General features: G+C 36.6%; 1 protein-coding gene across 5 annotated transcripts in view; it reads left to right on the top strand.

Annotated features, from left to right (window-relative positions):
- Nucleotides 1–21,061, top strand: part of Phkb (phosphorylase kinase regulatory subunit beta) — a 203,936-nt gene that overhangs the window by 110,660 nt on the left and 72,215 nt on the right. For all 5 annotated transcript variants that reach the window (XM_070011934.1, XM_070011937.1, XM_070011933.1 and 2 more), the window contains one exon: nt 2,196–2,290. In XM_070011934.1, coding sequence (XP_069868035.1) covers nt 2,196–2,290 — 95 coding nt within the window. The remainder of the gene's footprint in view (nt 1–2,195; nt 2,291–21,061) is intronic.

Here is a 21,061-nt window from a genome sequence, read left to right as displayed (position 1 = left end):
GTACACTATGTTAATTACTATAACTGCTTCAGACAATCTGAATGCCTTTATTATTTTTTCGTGCTCAATTTCTCTAGCATCTCAATTACAATGTTGAAAGAAGTGATGGGTATGTCTTGTTTCTGACCTCTGGGGAAAATCATTCATTTTTTCACTATTGAGTTGGATATTAGCTTAGGGGTTTTTTTTAATAGATCAGATTGAGGAAGTTCTCCCTAGTTTGTAGGATACACTTTTTGTTATGAAAAGACTTAAATCTTATCAAACACTTTTTCTGTCTGTTGATGTTCTTGTAATAGCTTTTACCGTTTATGCCATTGGTAGACTGTGTTGTAATAATTGATTTAAGATTATTAAGCCATCCTGACATTCATGGGAAAATCTTTCTTGGTCATGTTATATAATCCTTTTTATACATTGCTGGATTTTGTTTGCTAATATTTTCTCAAGAACATTTTGTCTTCTTTATGTTCAAAAAGTTTGTGAAAGCTTGATTTAAATTTTTTCGTGGACTATTTGGTGGAATTTGCCAGTAAAGCCATGTGGTCCTAGGCCCTTTGTATGTATACACATGTGAGAAGTTTCAATCACTTTATTTTTACAAATCTGTTATAACTTTCTTTCCATCTTGAGTCAGTTTGGGTGGTCTGTGCCTTTCCAGGACTTTTTTTCTGTTTTTATATATGCTGTACAACATAGGACACTTATTTGTTGAAATTATCCTCTTATAATCCTTAGAATCACAATAATGTTTCTTTCATTAATCATTTAACAATTTGAGTATGATCCCTCTTTCTCTGTGATATTTTCCCCATGTGTTCGGTAGGTGGCTTGGGTCTAGCAACTGCGTTTCTAAGTTTTCAAGATCTATTGTTGATTAATATTCTTGATATTTCTTTATATTCTGTTTCATCAACTTTTGCTCTATGTTATTTTTTCTCTTTTGATTTTTTTGTTCTTTTTGACCCACCACCTTAAAAGATAGAATGTTGATTTCAGATTTTTATTGTATTTAATATAGAGCTATTGTTTACCTATCAGTATTGCTCTATCAGTAGATCATGATTTGATACATTGTTTCTTCATTTTCATTCATCTTATCAAAGTCACCTTCTTGTTCTCTCTCTCCCTCCTTCCCTCGAATTGCCCCCCTCCCTTCCCCAAGCAGAGACATAGGATCACATATATGTTAGGCAACTGCTGTACCACTGAACTGTTCCTCTACTCCTGAAAGTCTTTTGTATTTTACTGTTAAATTTCTTACTTGATCTATTGGTTATTTAGGAGTATAGTATTTAATTTCTTTTTTTTTTTTTTTTTGAGTCCAGTCATGCCCTGATCTCTGGGTCTGGGCACTGTCCCTCAGCTCTTCAGCTCAAGGCTAGCGCTCTACCACTTGAGCCATAACGCCACTTCCGGCTTTTTTTTTCTGCTTATGTGGTGCTGAGGAATCGAACCCAGGGCCTCAAGCATGCAAGGCTCTACCACTGAGTCACCTTCCCAGTGCTCTACCACTGAGCCACCTTCCCAGCTATTAATTTCTATATATTTGTGAATTTCTGAAATTACTGTTACTTCTCATTTTTATCACATAGTAAAACAAGGTACTTTTCCTTATTTCAACATTCATTTATCTATTTATTGCTTTAGTTATTTTTTAAATAAGTAGCTGGACACATGACTCAAGAAGTAGAATATCTGTCTAGCAAGTATAGAACCCTGAGTTCAAACCCCAGAACTAAAAAAATAGTTATGTTTAATGTTTTTAAAGTTATTTTTAATAATGTCTTTGTGGTTTTTTTTTGTGTTGGCCAGATTTGGACCTTGATCCTCCTACCTAAATCTAGTGCATAGCTGTGTTTATATTTTTGAACCATGATGCCCAGCTTGTTGAGATGGTGTCTTGCTAACTTTTTGCCTGGGCTACCTAGAACTGCAAGTGTCCCAAATTCTATTTTTCAAGTTTCTGAGATTACAGGCATGAATGAACATTCTGAGCACCTCTTTATGTATTTATTCAGGGTTTTTCTGTCCTAGTATACACTGCATTCTGGAGGGTGTTCTGTGGGCTCTAAGAATGGATATTCTGCTTTTGTACAGAAGTGTCCTATACATATCTCTTAAGTCTAATTTGTTTAGAGTATTGTGCTAATATATTTTTATAATGCATATTGCCTTCTTCTTTTTCTTTTCAGCTGATGAGTTAATCAGTCCTAAAGATATTGATCCTATCCAGCGCTATGTCCCACCACAGAATCAACGTAACGTGAGCATGAGGTACTCCAATCAGGTAAGGAGATACTGTACTTTTTAATTTAGACTAAGTTAAAGACATATAGGCTTCATTAAAGAGAAAATTTTATTCTGAAAAAGTTTTCTTGTTCCTGAGGAAAATTTCTCCCTGGTTAGTTAAGATTTAGTTGTGGTAAAGGGCTACTTGTTAGCTCAGCACCGGTGGTTCATACCTGTAATCCTAGCTACTCAAAAAGCTGAGAACTAAGGATCACAGTTCAAAGCTAGCTTGAACTGGAGAATCTGTGACATTGTTATGTCCAGTTAACCTCCAAAAAGCCAGAAGTAGAGCTCTGGCTCAAGTGGTAGAACACTAACCTTGAGGAAAAAAATAACAAAACAAAACTCAGGAACATCATGTAGGTCCTGAGTTCAAGCCTCAGGACCAGCACCACCACCACTACCCCTGTCCCCAAACGACTTCTTGTTAGTGAGGAAATAAAAATGTGTCTAAATAAAGTGGTTTCCAGGTAAGCATTTTCATCTTTAGAATGATTAAATTTAAGGGGTCAATTATATTTGGGAGGATACAGTTCATGGACCAGAGGGCTGGTGAAAATAGAAGGGATTAGGATCACATGAAATACTTGGTATCTGACCCCTGAGGAACTGAGACACTGGCAAAGTTGCCCTTAGCAGTTGATAACAGGTTAGAGGAAGGAATAGTTTTTGAACATTTAGTAGCTGTGGATTTAGACTGTGTTGTGTCAACAAAATAAGTGTTTGCAGGATCAGCAAGATTGATGTAGACTGGAGTAGACCCTCATGTATTAAATGATACCAGTAGCGAGGACTGTTAAAGTGAAAATGTTTTGGATTGTGGAAACTGCCTGAGGAGAAAGGAAATGAACCTGAATGTGTGCCTGGGATTCTAAGTAGTTGACATGCATTTAATAAAAATGGTGTCAGCACTTACAGGGGATATGCTTATAAATGGAATTGTTGCTTCATATATATGTGCGTGCGTGCGTGTGTGTGTGTGTGTGTATACACAGTCTCTCTGTCTCTCTCACATACACACAAACACACACAGTAGTATTTAATGAGAGAAAAAGAAAGACCTTGTATCCTCTATCACACTATTTCTCTGACTCTTGCTGGTCTTCAACAAAACATGTGATTCTTAGTGGTTTCTAGATTAGAAGTATTTGAGAGACATGTTACTAACATAAAATCTTTCCATTAATATGTTACAGACACCTTCCACAAGGCTACTGCTGTGATAAGATGAAAATTGTCCTTTACCTTAGGCCATTTTTAGATGCGCATATACCATTTACATATCATTTCTGTGCTTGTCCCAGTTCTCTAAGATGATGAAACCTCAATACTTTTTCTTAGAAAATTAAGTAATAGGTCACAGACTTGCATTATGGGGACAAATGAAAAGATCTTCAAAGGAATTCATGAGCAAAATTTTTATGAACAAATTTTAACAAAATTTTTATGAACAGTAATTAAGGCATGTGTAAACATCACAGAGAAAAACTAGGTATTCACTGTAAATCACATTTTAAAAACAAACTGGCCAAAATGGTACCCTGTGACCTCTGGTCTTTAGTATACAAAAACATTCACACTCCTATGTTGTGAGTCTCTAACATTTTCTTTAATGATTTCTATTTCTTTCATTCTTTTTCTATATTTATTTCTATAATTTTATTTTAATTAAAACTATAATTTTAATTATATTGTTTTAGAGTCATATCTTGCTATAATACAGATATTTATTATAAGAAGTAACACATCTTCTTTGTGTGTGTGTGCATGTGTGGTACTGGGGATCAGGTGCTTTATCATTTGCATTACAACTCTTCTTTAACTTATTGATCTACCTCTTCTGTTGATTTTGTAGTCATAGTTTAATTTTTATTCATTCTTATTTGCCACAATTAGTTAAAATGTGAGCAGTCAAATATTTACTCAGGGTATATATGTGAAATGAAACTAGGTAACTTTTTTTTTTTTTTTTTTTTTGTCTGTCGTGGGTCTTGAACTCTGGGCCTGGGTGCTTTCTCTGCTCTCTTCAGCTCAAGGCAAGCACTCTACTGCTTGAGCCACAGCACCACTTCTGGTTTTCTAGTGGTTTACTGGAGATAAGAGTCTCACAGAGTTTCCTGCCTGGGCTGGCTTTAAACCATGATCCACAGATCTCAGCCTCCAGAGTATTTAGGATTACAGGCATGAACCACCAGCGCCCAGCAGAACTAGGTAACTTAAGGGAGTTGGTGGGGTCAGGATAGATGGGGAGAGAACAATAGAAGAAGCAATATTGACATGTTGAATTGAAATCCCTTTTTATAGCTATTTAAAGAAAATTGGAGAGGTAGGGAAGAAAGGGTTGGTAGGGGAAAAACAAAGGAAGGGATAACTGCTCAATAGGAAATATACTCATTACCTTACTTACGTAACTGTAACAATAAAATTATATCTTAAAAAATTTAAATAAAGTATTATGCATACAAACATTAAAAGAGAAAATTTAAAAATGGGCTGGGAATGTAGCAATGTTGCTTAGCATAGAGTGCTCGCCTAGCTTGCATGAAGCCCTGGTTCAATTCCTCAATACCACATAAACAACAACCAAAAAAAGCCATCTGTATCACTATTGCTCAAGTGATATAGTGCTAACCTTGCAAAAGAAGCTTAGGGACAATGCCCAGGCCCTGAATTCAAGCCCAAAAAATAAAAACAATGAATTTAATAAAATATATATAAGCCAGGTGCTGCTGGCTCATGCTTGTAATTTTTTCTGCTCAGGAGGCTGAGATCTGAGGGTTGCAGTTCAAAACCAGCCCAGGCAGAAAGTCCCCATGAGATTCATAGCTCCAGTTAACCACTCAAAAACCAGAAATGGCTCAAATGATAGAGCCCTAGCCCTGAGCACAAAGAGACTCAGGGACAGCACCCAGGTCCTGAGTTCCAGCCCCACAACTGACAAAAAAAGAAAAAAAAAAAATATATATATATATATATACATAAGAAGTACAGATCAACAGGAAGTTGCAAATAAATGTCTAGGGCATACCCTAGACATGAGCCCTTCACTTAGCAACGAAAATGGAAATTAATATTGGGATAATACATCTAATTTACACTTTACATCTAATTTTACATAATACATCTAATTTACACATGCCACAGTGTGTAATTGTATGTGGGTCTGTACATTTTTGTCATGGGTAGCTTTGTGTAGCCACTACCAGAATCAAGTTACTTACCTGTACTATTACCATGTTACCATAAGTTTACACTTACACAACCATGCCCACCCCTTCACAGTGTTATGACCTGGGAGCAAAACAATCAGTCAGTCTGCAAACCCTCAAATCTCCAAAGGGACAACCTTGATCTTTATTCTCCTTCCTCCTTCTGGTCAGGCCTCTCCTAAGGCTTCTTGCCTTCCTGCAGGCCTCTTGCTGCTTCTCTCTCTTCTTTCTTGGACAGGGTCTCTCTTCTGTCTTCTCCACTACCACCACCCCCTTTCCGTGGAGCATGCAGCCTATATATATATATATATATATATATAGGCGTTGCCCACGCCCTGACTCAAGCTATTTCTCCCATTGGCCCTGCCCCAAGCCTAATGGCTCCTAAACCAAAGAAGGGGGCGGCCTGCAGGGCAATGATGTCAGTGGGGGTGGGCAGGTGGCTTTTGCCCCTGCTGGTTATTACAACCTCAATCATTAACCCCTGGCAGCCACTAATGCATTTTGCATTTAGAATTCACTCATTTCAAAATGTTATGTAAGTGGAACTATACAACTTTTTGAGACTAACTTTTAACTTTTTTATTCAATATAGTGTCTATAAATTTTCTCCAAGTTGTTATTTGTATACATACTCCATCTATTTTTATTGGTGAACTGTATACTCGGTGCTAGCTGAGTATACTATTTACAGTGAAGGACATCCTGCAGGTTAAATGAACATTAACTAGTTTCTATGTGTTCATTAACAGCAAATTAGATTGTGTGATAATTTTGTTTCAACCATAAACTTTAATTAAAGAAATTCATTGAGGTCAAAGTAAATCTCCTCCAGTTGTTGTTTTTTGTTTTGTTTTGTTTTGTTTTAACCATACTATCATTTTTTCCCTTCTGTATATCTTAGCCTTCTTGGTTTTTTTTTTTTTTTTTCTGTTTAGAGAACTTCTTTTTCACATTATTTCTTGGTAAGCATGGCAGAAACAAGTTTCTTTGTTTTTCTTTGTCAGAGAATGTCTGTATGTTGCCTTCATTCCTGAAGGGCATTTTTTTTTTTTGGATGTAGAATTCCTGGTTGGCAGTTGATTTTTCTCAGCACTAAGGATGTACCAATTCTGTTGGCCTCATACTTTCAGATAAAAAAATGGTCTATCAATTCAAATTTGTGTTTTACTATAGAGTTATACACAATTTCTGTGTCTCCTGTGACTCTTGAGTAGGCCAGGAGACACCATGATCAGCTGACAAGTGAATCTGCCCACTTGCTGGTCCCCCTGAAGAGCAGAAGTTGAGTATACTTGTCATTTCTTCACAGCCACTACAGGTACCAAAATTGTAAAGGACTGGGGGATCACAGCTTTTCTGACTAGGGTTATAAAGCAGATATTAGGTCAGTTCATTGGGACTTTGAAGTTGCTACCAAACTCAGATTGTCCAACTGGTATCCCAGCTGAAGAACTGGGACTGAAGCTTCCCCTGCAGTCTTTGTTCTGTTTCTGTATCACAGTTGTGTACCCTTGTTGTGTCTACTTGTTTCATGCTGCAGGCCTTTGCAAGCCTGGCATATGCAGGATCTCAAAAATCTTATTTCACAGCCTTTTCTTAGATCCTGAACTCTATCCATCCCAGCCTACCTTATTTCTAGTTTCTAGTCCTGTCATAATTATCTTGTGAGAACCTGAGGGGCAGGAAGCCCTGCCCCACACTGACATCATCACCACGTGCACACTCCAGGCTGTTTGGGGACAGGGTGTCAAAGGGTTGCTTGTGGGGCCCCTCAGGCTTGAGGAGAACTGATACCAGCCTGAGAGGAGACCAGGGCTGACAGAGAGGCCCAGGGAGGCCCAGGATGGCCTGACAGGGGACCTGGGCCTGCGGAGAGGCCTGTGCAGAGCAGAGAGGCTACGCAGAGCTGAGAGGCCTGTGGAAAGGCCTGTAGAGAGTTGGAGAGGCCTGCAAAGAAGCCTGTGGAGATCTGAGAGGCCTGCAGAGAGGTAGAGAGGCCTGAACAGAGCAAAGAGGTCTTGGAGAACCAAGAGGTGAAGCTTGTAGGAAGGAGGAAAAAAAACCCTTTCCCCCTTGGAGGTTGCAGTTGCTCTTAGTACTGAGGTAACCTAAGACAGTGTTGTAGACCAACTAATAAAGTTCCTTTGTCACCTTTAACTGTGCCTCCATGGATTTTTTTTCCCTGGCGGATTATTAAAACTGTCTCGGCTATCTTGTTCCTATTTCTAGGTTTTTAGTTTTAATGGACAGTTTATCTTCAGAAGGCTTTTTATGAGTTGTTCCTTGGCTTTTCAGAGTAATTTTTATAAACAATAATGGCTAGCACTTTTTGAGCATTTATTTTAATCAAGTACTTTCAGTGTGTTTGCATCAATTTCGTATTTTATCATTCTCTCTTCCTCTCAGTTTTCCCTACTTTTATCTTAGCCCTAACCTTTAGTTTACTTTCTCTCTATATAATTTTCTTTATTCTAAGCATTTTATACAAATACGTAATTTCATATAGTATGCGGTATTTTTGTGACAGATTCAAAATATATTTTCAGTGTTCACACAGAATGATTGCCATATTATTATTGGTTTGCTTTTTCTTTTTGATTTTTGGCAGTACTGGAGTTTAAATTCAGGGCCTTGCACATATATCTTTTCCTTTAGAAATGTGTTATCTAACATTTTGTTTTCTGATGACTTGTCTTTTTTCTTAATTGCTATGGACTTAATATTTTATTTATTTTTTAATCTATATAGTCATTTCCCTAGGATATGGAAAGGAATGAGAATCAAGTGACAATGGGCTCCCTCTTCTCCAGAAGCCTAAGCTTCACTCGATGTGTTGGATTCTTATCTCATTATTTTTAAGGGTCCTTATCTGGTACTGTAAACTATATTTTTCTGTGTATATTTTTTAGTGTAAAAATATAAACAGTTATATACAGAGGGATTAGAGTTACATCAGTACTGTAATGAGTATATTTCCTATCAAGCATTGTTACCTCCTCCTTTGTTTTTCCCCTACTATCCCTTCCCTTCCCGCCTCCCCAACTCTTCCCTGCCTGAAGTTGTAAAGTTGGTTTTCAACACAGTGTCTTGTACATCTCATTGTTACAATGGGTCAACCTATATCCTTATTTCAGCATTTTGTTATTTCCTTTTCTCTCCCCAAAGGAGAAAAATGTAAATATAGATTGCAGGGCACTGGAATCAAATACAGTGAAAACAGGGATTATACCATGGAGGAAGAACATACAAAAGAAACAAAAAAATCACATGGTACATTATAAATACATTAAAAACAACAGTAAGAAAGATTAAACTTCTTGTGTCCCTATCTTGGGTTCATTTCGGTTAGCATCATCCTATGTGATCATATGTACATAGCTTTTGACCTTTTCTGCTTGTTCTAGACATGTACTAGTTATTGCAAATAAGGGAAATTATGGGACCTATGTTTCTTTGGAGCTGACTTACTTCACTTAGTATAATTTTTTCCAAGTCTTTCTATTTCCTAATAAATGGGACAGTATCATTCTTCTGATGGAGGCATAGAATTCCACTGTATTTATATACCACATTTTTTTGATCCATTCATCTACTGAGGGGCATCAGGGTTGATTCCATACCTTAGCAATGGTAAATAATGCTGCAGTAAACATAATGTTGCTGGTAGTTTTAGTATGACCTTGTTGTGATCGTTTGGGTAAATGCCCAAAAGTTGGATTGCTAAGTCATAGGGAAGCTCTATGTGGAGTCTTTTGAGGAACCTCCATACTGCTTTCCACAGTGGTTGAACAACTTTACACGCCCACAACGATTAAGTAGGATTCCCTTTTGGCCATATCCCCTCTAGCATCTGTTGTTACTAGATTTCTTGATTATAGCCATTCTAACTGAGGTGAGGTAGAATCTCAATGATGTCTTGATTTGCATTTATTTTATGGCTAGAGAAGTTGAGCATTTCTTCATTTGTCTATTGGCCATTCTTATTTCCTTTTCAGAGAAGTATCTCTTTAAGTCTGTACCCCACTTATTAGTTGTGAGGTTATTTCTTTGAGGATTTGTTGTTGGGGATTTAATTTTTTGAGTTCTAAGTATATTTTAGATATGAGACCCTTGTTCATTGTATGGCTAGTGAAGATCTTCTCCCAGTCTGTGGGCTTTCTATTGATCTTGCTAACTATGTCCTTTGCCTTGCAGAAGCTCTGCAGTTTCATGCAACCCCATTTGTTCAACCTTTCTTTGATTTGTTGTGTTTCTGGGACTCTATTAAGAAAATTTCGGCCTGTGCTAAGGAGCCCTAGAATTTCTCCTATTCCTTCCTGTAATGTTTTCAGGGAGTCTGCTTTTATTTCGAGGTCCTTGATCCATTTGGAGTTAATTCTAGTGCAGGATGATATATACAGATTTAGCTTTAATTTTCTACAGGTGTTTTAACCAGTTTTGCCCGCACCATTTACTGAAAAGACTGTCTTTCTTCCATTCTATTTTTTTAGCTCCCTTATTGAAGATTAGGTGGCTATAGGTCTATGGGTTCATTTCTGGGTCTTCAGTCCTATTCCATTCATCCTCGGGTATGTTCTTGTGCCAGTACCAAGATGTTTTGGTTACTATGGCTGTTCTTTCTGCTAAGGATTGTTTTTGCTATTCTGGTACTCTTATTATTCCATATGAATTTTGGGGTTGCTTCTTCTATTTCATTGAAAAATGAGGTTGGAATATTGGTAGGTATCACATTGAATTTGTTTATAGCATTTGGCAGTACTGCCATTTTTCACAGTGTTAATCCTGGCAATCCAGGAGCAGGAGAGGTTTTTTGCTATAAACTATTAGTGCTTCCTCAGAACTTTGGTTATTCAACACTGAATCAAAGAGGTTATTTGACATTACACAGTTGTGATTACCCTTAATAGTTGCAAGCCTAGTAAATTGACCACCGAAATTATTCATGTTATCTGATAAAGTATTATTTGGAAAAATAGTTTACTCCAAACTGTTCACTGATCCATCTTTTTTCTTAGGAAACTATAACACTTTCCCATGTCACACTTGATAAGGGGAAAATGCAAGAGACCATGTTAGCCCATCTTATAAATTATACCTCAAGAACAAGTCATGTGGTTTTAGAAGTTGTGTCGTTAAGTTTGCTTTCCCAAATCCCTTTGTATATGGCATTTTACAGCATTCTTCTTACTGCTGTAGTATTGGTTATATAACTGACAAAAGCTCCCAGTAGTAAATACACATAATTTTTCTGTCTTCCCTTAACTTACTTTGATATTCGACACTACACAAGAGAAATGAGAAATAAAATAACTGTTGTTGATTGCATTCCTACTTTTTATGCATACTTTATAAAATATTTCATATGCATTGTATCTAATGTTAATGCTTTCCCAAGGTAAATATTATACCCGCTTTACAGATGGATAATATGAGTCTTAGAGAAAATAGTTTCTCCAGCTTCACATAGTTATCAGATGGCAGAACCAATATATATTCAAGGAAGGAATAGAGGAAGGAAGGGATGTCAAGCATTGGGAAGCATTTATTTTCATAGTTTTATGAAGCATTAACAAGAGAAATACCTGTTTCCTGAATGGCCTACCCAGTGTCACACTACAGGAATATTTTCACATGTGCCTCAGGAAACTGATAGTCCTGAAAAAAAATGTTCTGAAATTTTCAGTGCAAAAACATTGTTGTGTCAGTACAGAATATTTGACATTTTTCATATGAAAAGAGTCTATTTCATACTGCATATTTGCCTGTTACCTTAGGGTTAAGCTGAATTCATATATTGAATAATTAGTAAATTTATTAGGGATTTTCTTTTTTCTTATCTGAAGAAAAGTACTTTCTGGAAGCTAGCTAGCATTTCTGAATGGTAACTCTCTCCTTTTCCATTCTAACTTCACCTCTTGGGGGTCCATCATTTGCTGTTGCCTAGGTAATGCTGCTGCTGGGTGCCCACTGATTATCTAGAATGAGTCTTCCATTGTTCACACTGCACTGCCTCTGCCATATTAATGTGAGGTAATGGATGCTTGCAAACGATTTCTAGCCTTTGCTGCTCTTTCATGCTTGGAAAAGGTCTGATTGCAGCAGAAACTATAAGCAGCTGACCATGGCATTTCACAGATTCATTATATTTTGCATTGCAGTTGGTCACCAGGGACATGATGACTGTAGAAGACATACATTTATAGTAATTGGGAGAGAAGATGGGACTTCTTCTACAGGGAATAGACTTTTTGTGTAATGTGTATTATCTTAATTAGATTACTGAAGATTTCTTGTTAAATGAAAAAAAATACTCAATACCTATATAATTATTTAGGGAATTTCATCTGAAATTGTCATATTTAACAGACATAAACTTATGTTTTTCTTAATTTTTTATTTTTAAATCACTTTGAGAAAATTTGATCTTTTTTAAAGTTTTTTTTGTGAAAATACTGTACAGTGGGGTTACAATTACATGGGCAAGATAATGAGTACATTTCTTATCAAGCATTGTAACCTCCTCCTTTGTTTCCCCTCCCCATCCCTTCCAATCCTCCCCCTGCCCCCCCCACCCAATATCCCCCACCACCACCAAAGTTGTAAAGTTTGTTTTTGACATAACAACTTGTACATCACATTGTTGCAATGGGTCCACCTGTATCCCTATTTAAACGATTTTTTTCCCCTTCCCCTCCACAAATTATACCCACATCAAATACAGTGAAAGCAGGGGTTATACTGTGGGGGAGGGTGATCTTTTTTCTTGAAATAAATAACAACTTTTATATAAACAAACCATTCTACTATCTAAAAGAAGAGTCACAGAAAAAATATGCACATATGAGCATGCTGTTTTAATATCAAGAGTATATGTAGGAGATGCCTTATATTTATGGGTGTTCTGCCTAGCAAAATAACCTCTGGTGGCACATTGCATGCTTTTGAATCCACCTTGGGCACATTGCCCAACCTCTATGTACCTTTGTTTCCTCAGTAACATCAGAATAGCCTCACAGAGTGTAAGAATTAAATTATTTGATACAGGTAAAAAGTTTAGAAAATCCCCTTGCTTATAGTTAAGCTTTCACCAATGTTAGTGATATGATTATTTGTATTTTGGACATTCTAGTGGAGATGTTAGAATTAACTGAGGTACATAGTCATTTATATTAAGAAATTGTGCTAGATCATGTGGCTATTGAAATAGATTTATGATCAAAGCTGAAGCTAGGAGAGCAGACTACTCTCAAGAGGCCAGCCTTCAAGTTAAGTCCTTTCTCAGGATGTCAGTAGTTAACTTGTAAAGAAAGTATTAACTTTGGGACAGCAGTTCCCAAAGGCTGACTGTCTATTTATCTAGGAGGAGGAGCAAACACATGCATAAATCCAGGTTCTCCTTCAGCATAATCTTGAGAAGGTCTCATGATCTCTGGATTGAGTAAGATCTTGTTAAACCAACACTGCACTTCTGTCCATGGCTTCCATAATCTAGGTTATTAGTAACCTTTGTGTAATTTTTGTGGAATAGTGTACTCACAAACCAGATTGGAGAGAATGAGAACAATCCTTTATTTGGGAAAGAGCTATGAGATCACCATTTGAAGCCATCTAATACAAAAGTTGATATGATACCAACTCAACCAATGTCTGGACGAGCCTATCATCCTAGGGATGTGGAGAAACACAAATAGGAAGATCCAAGTCCAAACCTTCCTGGGCATAAAGAAGATCCTATTTCAAAAAATTATCCACACAAACAGGGATACCAGAATGGCTCAAGTGTTCAAGTACTTACTTAGCAAATGGAAGACTAAATTCCAACCCAGTAGCACCAAGAAAAAAAGAAAGGAAACATTATGAAAGAAAGAAAGGGGAAAAAAAAGAAAAAAAGAAAAGTGAAGAGATAAGACCTATCTATTCAGGAAACCTGACTTAAGGTTATATGCCAATTCTACGTTAGTGGATACATTATATAACACTCCTGTAATAGGGAACCCAGTAATCCCTTTATACATTCTTACTTCAAATCAATGCAGTTTAAAAAGTTAAAAAGGTTTGTTTGAACTTAGGTTATTAAAGAAATTTTTGCATATGGCTTTGTTTTGTTTCAGTTAATCCGAATGTTCTGAAATAGATATCTAATTGGGATATTTTTTTACTTAAACAATTAAAAAAAAACAAAACAAGAAAGCTCAACTCACTTGGCAAAGAAAGTGTTCCTGGGACCAAAAAGCCAAATTTATCAGCAATCCTGCAAGTGAGGTTGAATACTAAACTGGAGTTCTTATCATTGTAATAAAATAATCATGACCTAAAAACTGCCTGAAAGCCTAGCCTGAATATGCCACAGATCTGCAGAGGTTATCCTCAGGTAATGCTTTCTGTAATCTTTAAGGGATATGAGACTTTCTTATCTTCTGATATTTATACCATAACCAATTAGAATTAGTGCCTGATCAAAAAAAAAAAATCTCAGAACTGAGAAAAGTTAAAAGTTAAAAAAAAAAGTTTAAGCACATTTTGGAACATCATTATAATTAACGCTTAAACTTAGTAAAATTAAAAGTTCCAATAATAGGCACAATATATAATGAAATATTTCAACTATAAAATGAAAACTTCTTTCAGTCATGGATGAAGTGCAACGTGGAGAAAACAGATCCAAATATGATCAAGATTTATAGTCTAAAAGGGGTACAGTATTATGGTAAAGTATAGTTTTAATACATTTATATTCCTGGTGTTTCACTCAGGGTAAATATATATTCAGAAATATAATTAAAGTTATTAACCTGGAACCTACTTCTTTTTTTTCTTATTTTGAATCTAGTTTTTAAATGTCTATTAATCTTCAAAGAAAAAGCATCTAGTAAGTATCATTTTAAGCACACGTTTATCAGTCCATAAGGAGCTGCTCTTTTGTTTTTGTTTCTGTATGTATTTTTAATTGTAAACTACTGTAGAGAAGGATTGCAGTTACATGAGTAAGGTGATGAGTATATTTCCTATGGAGTGTTGTTACCTCCTCCTTTGTTTTTCCCTGACCATCCCTTTACTCCCCACCTCCCCAACTCCTCCCTCCACCCTCCTGCAAAGTTGTAAAGTTCATTTTCAACATAATGTCTTGTACATCTCAGTGTTACAATGGGTCATCCTGTATCCTAGAGTTTCTCCTATTCCTTACTGTAATTTTTTCAGGATGTCTGCTTTGACTTCGAGGTCTTTGATCCATTTGGAATTGATTCTGGTGCAGGGTGATAAGGATCTAGCTTTAGTTTTCTACAGGTGTTTAACCAATTTTTCCAACACCATTTACTGGAAAGGCTATCTTCCATTCTATTTTTTTTAGCTCCTTTATTGAACATTAGGTGACTATAGGTCTATGGGTTCATTTCTGTGTCTTCAGCCCTATTCCATTGGTCCTGAGGTCTCTTGTGCCAATACCAAGCTGTTTTGATTACTATGGCTTTGAGTAGAGTTTGAAATTTGGAATTGATATTCCTCCTACACTGTTCTTTCTGCTGATTGTTTTTTGCTATTCTGGTTCTTTTTTGTTTCATATGAGTTTTTGAGTTGCTTCTTCTATTTCATTGAAGAATAAGGTTGGAATATTGGTAGATATCACATTGAATTTGTATATAGGCTTTTGCAGTATTGCCATTTTCCCAATGTTAATCCTCTCAATCCAGGAGCCTTAGTTCTGTTTTAATTTCCTTTTTCAGATTTTTAATGTTTCATTGTAGAGGTCCTTCATTTCTTTTTTTGTTTTTTAATATATATTTTTTATTTTAAAGATTCTGTACAGAGGGGTTACCGTTACATATGCGAGGTAATGAGTATATTTCCTGTGGAGCATTGTTACCTCCTTCTTTGTTTTTCCCCTACCATCCCTTTCCTCTCTACCTCCCCAACTCCTCCCTCCACCCTCCCACAAAGTTTTAAAGTTTATTTTCTTCAACATAGTGTCTTGTACATCTTGTTTGTTACAATGGGTCATCTGTATCCTTATTTCAGCATTTTGTTATTTCCCTTTCCCTCCCCAAATTAGAAAAATATATATACACAATGCAGGACACCAGAATCAAATACAGTGAAAAAAGGGGTTATACCATGGGGGAAGAGCATACAAAGAAAAAAAAAATCACATAGTACATTATAAGTGCATTAAAAAGAACAAGAAAGATAAAATCTCTTGTGTCACTATCTTGGAGTTCATTTCGACTAGCATCAGGTTATATAGTCATATGAACAAAAAAATCTTATATTAAGTGAAGTGGCACACTCAAAGAAACATATGTCCCATGGTTTCCCTTATCTCCAATAACTAGTATATGTCTAGGACAAGCAGAACGGGTTAAAACCTTCACTTTAGTTAAGCTAAATCCTAGGTATTTTTTTTTTTCCTGAGGCTATTACAGAAGGAGGTTGCTTTCCTGATTTCAGTTTTGCTCTTCTCATTATTTTCATACAGGAAAGCCATTGATTGGGGGGGGGGGGTTAATTTTATACCCTACTTGCTACTTTGCCAAAGTTTGGAATTGGCTCCAATATGGCTTGGGAGTGGAGTCCATGGTATTTTTTAAATACAAGAGCATGTCTTCTACAAAGAGGGAGAGTTTTACTTCATCTTTCCCTATGTGGATCCCCTTTATGTTTACATCTTTTTAGGCATTCTAATACTAAATTGAAGAGTGGACAGTGGACATTCTTGTCTCATTCCTGAGTTTAGAGGGATTGGCTATAGCTTTTCACCATTAAGTATATTGCTGGCTGAAGGTTTGTCATACACAGCCTTTATTACATTGAAGAATGTTCCATGGATTCCTCGTTTTTTGTTTTTGGGGTTTTTTTTTTATTATTGTGAACATACTATACAGAGGGGTTATAATTACATGGGCAAGATAGTGAATACATTTCTTTTCAAGCATTGTTGCCTTCTCATTTTTCCCCCCATACCAACCCTTCCCCTCTCCACCCCCCCACCCCCACACCCCCGAACCCCCCACCCCACCCTCACCCCACCAAAGTTGTAAAGTTTGTTTTTCGACATAACATCTTGTACATCTCATTGTTGTAATGGGTCCACCTTTAACCCTATTTAAACAGCTTGTTTTTCCCTTCCCCTCCCCAAATAATATCAACATCAAATATAGTGAAAGCAGGGCTTATTCCCTGGGGGAGGTACATACAAAGCAACAAAGAAATCATCTTACAAATATGTTGGAAATAATCGCAAGAAAGAAAAAAGCATTTGAACCCTTATCTTGGGGTTCATTTCGCTTAACATCAACTTGTCTGACAGTTTCTGTTTGTCTCAGACATATACTAGTTATTGCAGATAAGGGAAACCATGGGACCTATATTTCTTTGGCCTTGGTTTACTTCACTTAATATAATTTTTTCCAAGTCTTTCCATTTCCTAACAAATGGGGCAATGTCATTCTTTCTGATGGAGGCATAGAATTCTATTGTGTATATATACCACATTTTCTTGATCTATTCATCTACTGAGGGGCATCTGGGTTGGTTCCATATCTTAGCTATGGTAAATAATGCTACAATAAACATAGTTGTGCTGGTAGCTTTAGTATGGTCTTGTTTGTGATCAAGGATTCCTCCTTTTTACAGAAAGGAATGTTGGATCTTGTCGAATGCTTTTTCTGCATCTATTGAGATAATCATGTGGTTCTTATCCTTGCTCTTGTGGATGTGATGAATTACATTGATTTGTGTATATTGAACCAATTTTGCATCCCTGAAATTAATACTGATTGATCATGGTGTATGATTTTTTTGATGAGTTGCTGAACTGGATTGGCCAAAATTTTGTTGAGAAGTTTTGTATCAATGTTATCAAAGAAATGTGTCTATACTTCTCTTTCTTTGATGAGTCTCTGGGTGGTTGTGGGATGAGGGTTATGATGGTTTCATAGAATGAGTTTGGTCGTGAACTTCCACTTTCAATTTCATTGAAGGTTTGGAGGAGTATTGGTGTGCGTTCTGCTTTGAAGGCCTTGTAGAATTCAGCTGTCAATCCATCCAGTCCTGGGTTTTTTGGATGGACAATTTCTTATTGCTTTTTCAATTTCAATGCTTGATATGGGTCTGTTAACTTGGTTTAATTCATACTGGGTTAGTTTGGGCATGTCAATATTTGCTAGAAATCTGTGTATTTCCAGATTCTCAAACTTCTTAGCATAAAGGTTTGAGAAGTATTCCCTTACAGTGTTCTGATTCTTGGTTGTTTCTGTGGTGATGTTTCCATTCTCATCTCTGAGTTTGTTTATTTCAGTGCGTTATCTTCTTTTTTGCTAAGGTTCTGTCAATTTTTTTTTTTCAAAGGACCAACTCTTCGTTTTGTTGATTCTCTCCGGTTTTCTTTTTTTTTTTTTTTTTTTGGACTCTAATTCATTTAATTCTGATTTACTTTTATTCATTTCCATCTACTGGATTGGGGTTTATCTTGTTGCTCTTTTTCAAGGAGTCTCAGGTGCCTCATTAAATTGTTGGTTTCAGATCTCTCCAATTTTTTTGATGTAGGAACTGAGAACTGTAAACTTGCCTCTGTTATATCCCTCTCAAGTATTGTTATGTGTGTTCATTTTTGTTAAATATCATGAACATTTGAATTTCCTTTGTAATCTCTTCCATGACCTACTAGTGGTTCAACACTGTGGTGTTCAGCCTCCAAATGTTACAGGATTATCTTTGGTAGATTTTGGTGTTGATTTCTAATTTTATTCCCTTGAGAGAATGCAGGGCATAATTTCAGTGTTTCTGAATTCGTAGAAATTTGCTTTGTGAACGAAAATGTTGTCTATTTTGGAGAATGTTCTGTGTGTTGCTCAGAAGAATATGTATTCTGATACTGCTGGGTAAAATATTCGGTAGATGTCTCTTAAGTCTAGTTGATCTATACAGTTGTTTAGCTCTGAAGTTTCTCTGTTGAGTTTTTTCTGGGTTGATCCATCCAACATGGATAGTGGTGTGTGAAAGTTCCCAACAATGAAAATCTTTGCATCTATGTGTGATTTTAGGAAAAGTATTGTTTCTTGGATGTGAGGGAGATCTGGCTGTGACATGTCACCCCATTGATGATTGCCAGGGTTGATTGGCTAATCTGGCTATCTAGGCAGGTATCCCCTTTCTCCCTCACCACTCCATGTGCGTTCCTCCCGAAGCTGCATGTTCCATCAAAGAGGATGACCATCCCTGATAGAGGAGGACTGGTCTTCGGTCAAGAGTATATGAGTATATGAGTATATGAGTAGCTGTGCTCCCCTGCTAGAATCTTCAAATAAGCTCTCAAGTATTGTTTCTTGGATACATTTGTGTGCTCTGTTGTTTGTTGATTGTAATATCGTCCTGAAGCTGAGATCCCTTAATTATTATGCAGTGACCTTCTTTATCTCTTCTCGCTAATTTAATTTTGAAATCCATTTTATCTGATACTAAGATTGCAATCCTGCCTGTTTCCATAAACCCATTGCTGTTTGCTTGGTAGATTTTATTCCAGCTTTTGACTTCCAGGATATGTTTGTTTTTGTTGGCAAGTTGTGTCTCTTGAAGGATCTTGGCTTTTTTATCTTACTAGACAATCAGTGTCACTTAATTGGAAACTTATGTCCATTCATATTGAGAGTTAGGTCTGAGAGGTTTTTGGTAGTTCCTGCCATGTTATCCACTTTCGTGGGAGCTGTGCCAACTGGGTTCTTCTTATGATTTTTGGATTCTCTGTTTGGGGACTGTTTCTTTGCCTTTATCACAGTCTTGTTGGTTTTCTATGTGTAGGACATCTTTAAGTATCTTTTGTAAGGCAAGTTTTGTGGAGATAGGTTGTTTCAATTTTTCTTTGCTGTGGAAGGTTTTGATTTGTCCTTCTGTTATGAAGGAGAGTTTAACTGGGTACAGTGTTCTTGGATGATAGTTGTTGGTCTTTTGGCCATGGCATAAATCATTCCAGGCTTTTTTTGCTTTCATTATCTCTGCTGAGAAATCTGAAGTTATTCAGATTAGTTTTCTTTTGTAGGTGATTGATCTTTTCTCACTGACAGCTTTAAGGATCCTTTCTTTGGTCTCATTTGATCCTGTGTGGATTACAGTGTGATGGTGGGATGTCTTGTCCTGCTCTGGTCTATTTGGGGGTTCTGAAGGTTTCTTGTATCTGAATGGGCCTATCTTTTTGCGAGTTTGGGAAGTTCTCTGCTAGGATCCTGTTAAATAAATTTCATAGACCTTTATCTTCTGTCTCTAAGCCCTTCTGCACACCCATTAGCCTTAAATTAGGCCTTCTGATGGTGTGGTCTAAATATTGAATAGATCTATCATATATCTTGTCATATATCTATCATATATCTTGTCTTGAATACTTGTCCTTTCTCTTCAGTCCCAGAGATTCGATCTTCCGATGGTCTTACCTACTGTCAAGACTTTCTTCTTTGTTTTTCATTTCCTTTCCTTCTAATTGGCTAGATTTGATTGCTTCAAATTCTTTGTGGAGTTTTGTTTTAGATCTTGTATGGACTTCTTTTCTTCCTTTATTTGGTTTTCAGTGTTCATTCTCCAATCCCATAGTTGATTGAGTATAATTGGGTCTCCCTTTCCTTCTGTTGGGCTTCATTCAGCATTCCCTTTGTGGTCTCCATGGAGTCCTCCAGCTTTCTGTTTGTAGATTCCCTGAATGCCTCTACTAATCTTTGTCTATTCTCATCCCACTCACGCAATTCCTGTATTAATATTTTATTAGCTTCCTCATGCTCATGAAGTTCTTGTATTACTCTTTGGTTAGCCTCACCAGGCTCACAAAGTTCCTGTATTAATTTTTGGTTAGCCTCATCATGCTCACATATTTCCCTATCACTCTCATTCAGCAATACTGTTTGTAAAGGATATTGGGAACTCTCCTCTGGATTATTCATTAACTGCTCTGTTTCCTGATTATCATAAGTGGAAATTGAGATTCCTGGACTTCCCATTTTTCTTGTACTTCTCCGGCTTGTTCTGCCTGTTTGGGTATGAAAGCAAAAGCAATTCCGTGCTAGAACACTATTTTAAGGCAAGCATCAGCCAGAGCCCTGGAATTGCACAGAATGTTTGATGCAGTCAAAATGAATATAGATACAATCTAGTTCGACAGGTACAATCTATTCTATAGAATACAACTATGGATAAATGGATAAGAAAGTCAAAGAAAGAGTTAGCAGACCAGAAATCAATAGGTTTAGGGAGAATTATGGGGAGAAAATAAAATTAGAGGAATGTGTGTAAGGAGAAGGAGAGAAGAATTCAGAGAGAGGGGAAGGATAGAAGGAAGGGAGAGAAAGCAAAAAGGAAAAAGGAAAAAATAAAAAATTTAAAAATAAAACTTAAAAATCTTATAAGTATAAAGAAATAATACTATTAAAGGAGTTAAGCCTGAGCATTTGTGAAATGAATAATTGATATCTGATTTAAGTATGCACACAATGCTGGATAAGGTCTAATTATCTAAGATGGGTATATATCTGGGGATGAACAGAATAACAAGTCACACACACACACACACACGCACAAGATCA

This window comes from Dipodomys merriami, unplaced genomic scaffold, assembly GCF_024711535.1.
Source record: "Dipodomys merriami isolate MVZ:Mamm:240054 unplaced genomic scaffold, mDipMer1.0.p SCAF_85, whole genome shotgun sequence".
Classification (NCBI taxonomy): domain Eukaryota; kingdom Metazoa; phylum Chordata; class Mammalia; order Rodentia; family Heteromyidae; genus Dipodomys; species Dipodomys merriami.
This window is presented reverse-complemented; position numbering and strand designations above follow the sequence as displayed.